Source organism: Eimeria tenella, genomic scaffold (assembly GCF_000499545.2).
Source record: "Eimeria tenella Houghton genomic scaffold, Eth_scaff753, whole genome shotgun sequence".
In the NCBI taxonomy this organism is placed as follows: Eukaryota; Apicomplexa; class Conoidasida; order Eucoccidiorida; family Eimeriidae; genus Eimeria; species Eimeria tenella.
Genome location: NW_013545870.1, coordinates 1 through 2,419, shown reverse-complemented (window position 1 = coordinate 2,419; position 2,419 = coordinate 1). Strand labels below are relative to the sequence as shown.

The window sequence follows — 2,419 nt, the reverse complement described above, 5'->3', positions numbered from 1 at the left end:
GCGCAAGTGTACACACACCTCGCTGCTGCTGCTGCTGCTGCTGCAGTTGCTTCTGCTGCAGCTGCTTCAGCTGCTGCTGCTGCAGCAAATCAGTCCATTGGTGCCGCTGAGAAAGCCGAATTTGCTGCTACTAATGCTGCTGCAGCTAGAAAAGCAGGCTGACGACGCCGCCGCTGCTGCTGCTGGAGTCGCCGCTGCTGCTACTGCTGCTCCCCCTGCTGCTGCTGCTGCTGCTGCTGCTGCTGCTGCTGCTGCTCTTGCTTCTGCTGCTGCTCGTCTTGAAGGTACTCTGAAGGCGTCCGCGAGTTCTGGGCACTTGCGTCTTCTTTGATTTTGCCTCTGAGGACTCCGCCTTTAATTTTCATTCTTTTTCTGTCTTGTGTCTGCGAAATAAATAAAATAAATATAATTAATTAACTAATTAATTAATTAAAATAAATAAATTAATTAATTAAAGTAAAAAGTATTTTAAATAAATTAATGAACAAATCCACGCGCTGGAAGCAAAACAGAAACAGCAGCTTGCTGCTGCTGCTTTTGCCAGCAGCAAATGGAAACCCGCAGCAGCAGCAGCAGCAGTAGCAGCAAAACCAGCAGCACCAGCGACAGAAGAAGCACCAACATAATTACCATCACCAGCATCAACAGCAGCAGCAACAGCAGCAGCAGCATCATCATCATCATCACTATCAACAGCAGCAACAGCAGCATCTTCATCCTCATTGTCAACAGCAGCAGCAGCAGCAGCAACAGCAACAGCAGCAGCAGCAGCAGCAGCAGCAGCAGCAGCAGCAGCGGGACCTTGTAGACTTGAGTGTAGGCGTCCGGGTTGGAGAAGATGGAAGTTCCGTATTCTTCATCTTTGTCTGTATCCTTTTCTGCAACATTTAATAAAACCTTTTCTCCAGCTTCCGTCCACTGCTGGAACACTCCCTCTTTCCAAATACCTGCAGCAGCAGCAGCAGCAGCAGCAGCAGCAGTGAATGCAGCGGCAGCAGCCCGTGCAGCAGCAGCAGCAAGTGCAGCAGCCGCAGCAAGTGCAGCAGCAGCAGCAGCTTCGTTGAGCGCCGCTTCTGTGGACTGCCTGCGAAATTCCCTGGCCTCACTCAGCGGCCCTGTGAATTTTAAATCCCTAGGGTTTAGGGTTTAGGGTTTAGGGTTTGTGAGTGGCACTGTGTAGCTTTTCGCCTGCCGAAAGCCGCGTGTTTGGTCCCGCTGAAGTAGGGTTTAGGGTTTCGCGTTTAGGGTCGTTAGAGCCGATCTTCCCGCGGGCCTGTTGGGCCGCAGGGCTTAGGGCTTAGGGTTTAGGGTTTAGGGTTTAGGGTTTAGGGTTTGGACCTTTCCTGGACTTCCCGCTGGGCATGACCTCGGTGACTTCGCCGTGGAGTTTGTTGCTGCTGAAGTGGCCTTCGTACTTGCGGCCATCCCGCAGCAAAAGAGTTCCTTTGCCTTCTTTCAAACCCTTTTTGAATAAACCCTCGTAGCTGCTGCACTGCCCCGAGGGCCAGCTGTAAAACCCTAAACCCTCCATCAAACCCTCGCGCCAGCTGCCCTCGTACTTCCGCCCGTTCGCCCACACGTAAACCCCAAACCCTGCGCCCACAACAACCCAAACCCTAAACCCTAGCCCCAAACCCTAAACCCTAGCCCGAAACCCCAAACCCTAGCCATAAACCCTAAACCCTAAACCCTAAACGCTAAACCGTAGGCGGTGGTTGGGGAGCCCAGGACAGTGGGCGGTGTCAGGGGCGAGGCCTGAAGTGGGTGCGCTGAACAAACCCAAACCCTAGGGTTTGGAAGAGCTAGGGTTTAGGGTCTGCCGGAATTAGGGTTTAGGGTTTGGGGTTTAGGGTTTGGGATGCGCACCGTCAAACAGATCCGCCTTGAAGTCGCCTTCGTAAGTAGAGCCGTCGGGGAATCTAATTTTGCCCTTTCCCTCCTTATCTCCATTCCTGAAAGCAAACAATTAGGGTTTAGGGTTTAGGGTTTAGGGTTTAGGGCTTTGTGCTGCAGTATCGATCTGCGCCGGAGCTGCTTGCGGGTGTCAAGTCCCTTTCCCGCCAGGGTTTAGGGTTTAGCGCTTGCAAGCTAGGGTTTAGCCCCTAGCGCCTAGGGTTTAGGGTTTAGGGTTTAGGGTTTAGGGTTTGGCGGACTTGAAGGGCCCTTCGTAGACAGTGCCGTCCGCCCAGGTCTCGACGCCCGTTCCGTCTTTGACATCTTTATTGAAAGTTCCCACATAACTGAAAAATAAAAATAAATAAATAAATAAATAAATAAATAATAAATAAATAAATAATAAATAAATAAATTAATAAATAATAAATAATAAATAATATGTTAATTAACTCGACAGGCTTTTGTCTGCTGATCTGGGGAAGCCTGGACATATTCCATCTAAACCCTAAACCCTAAACCCTAA

At 50.4% G+C, this 2,419-nt stretch overlaps 1 protein-coding gene across 1 annotated transcript; it reads right to left on the bottom strand.

Annotated features, from left to right (window-relative positions):
• Nucleotides 1-200: 200 nt before the first annotated feature.
• ETH_00000195 (uncharacterized protein) lies at nucleotides 201-2,217 on the bottom strand (the record flags this gene model as incomplete). The annotated part of the gene is made up of 5 exons (XM_013380606.1): nucleotides 201-383; nucleotides 802-947; nucleotides 1,339-1,558; nucleotides 1,867-1,952; nucleotides 2,154-2,217. 5 exons carry the CDS (start codon nucleotides 2,215-2,217, stop codon nucleotides 201-203), a joined length of 699 nt encoding a protein of 232 aa, XP_013236060.1.
• Between the last annotated feature and the right edge of the window lie 202 nt (nucleotides 2,218-2,419).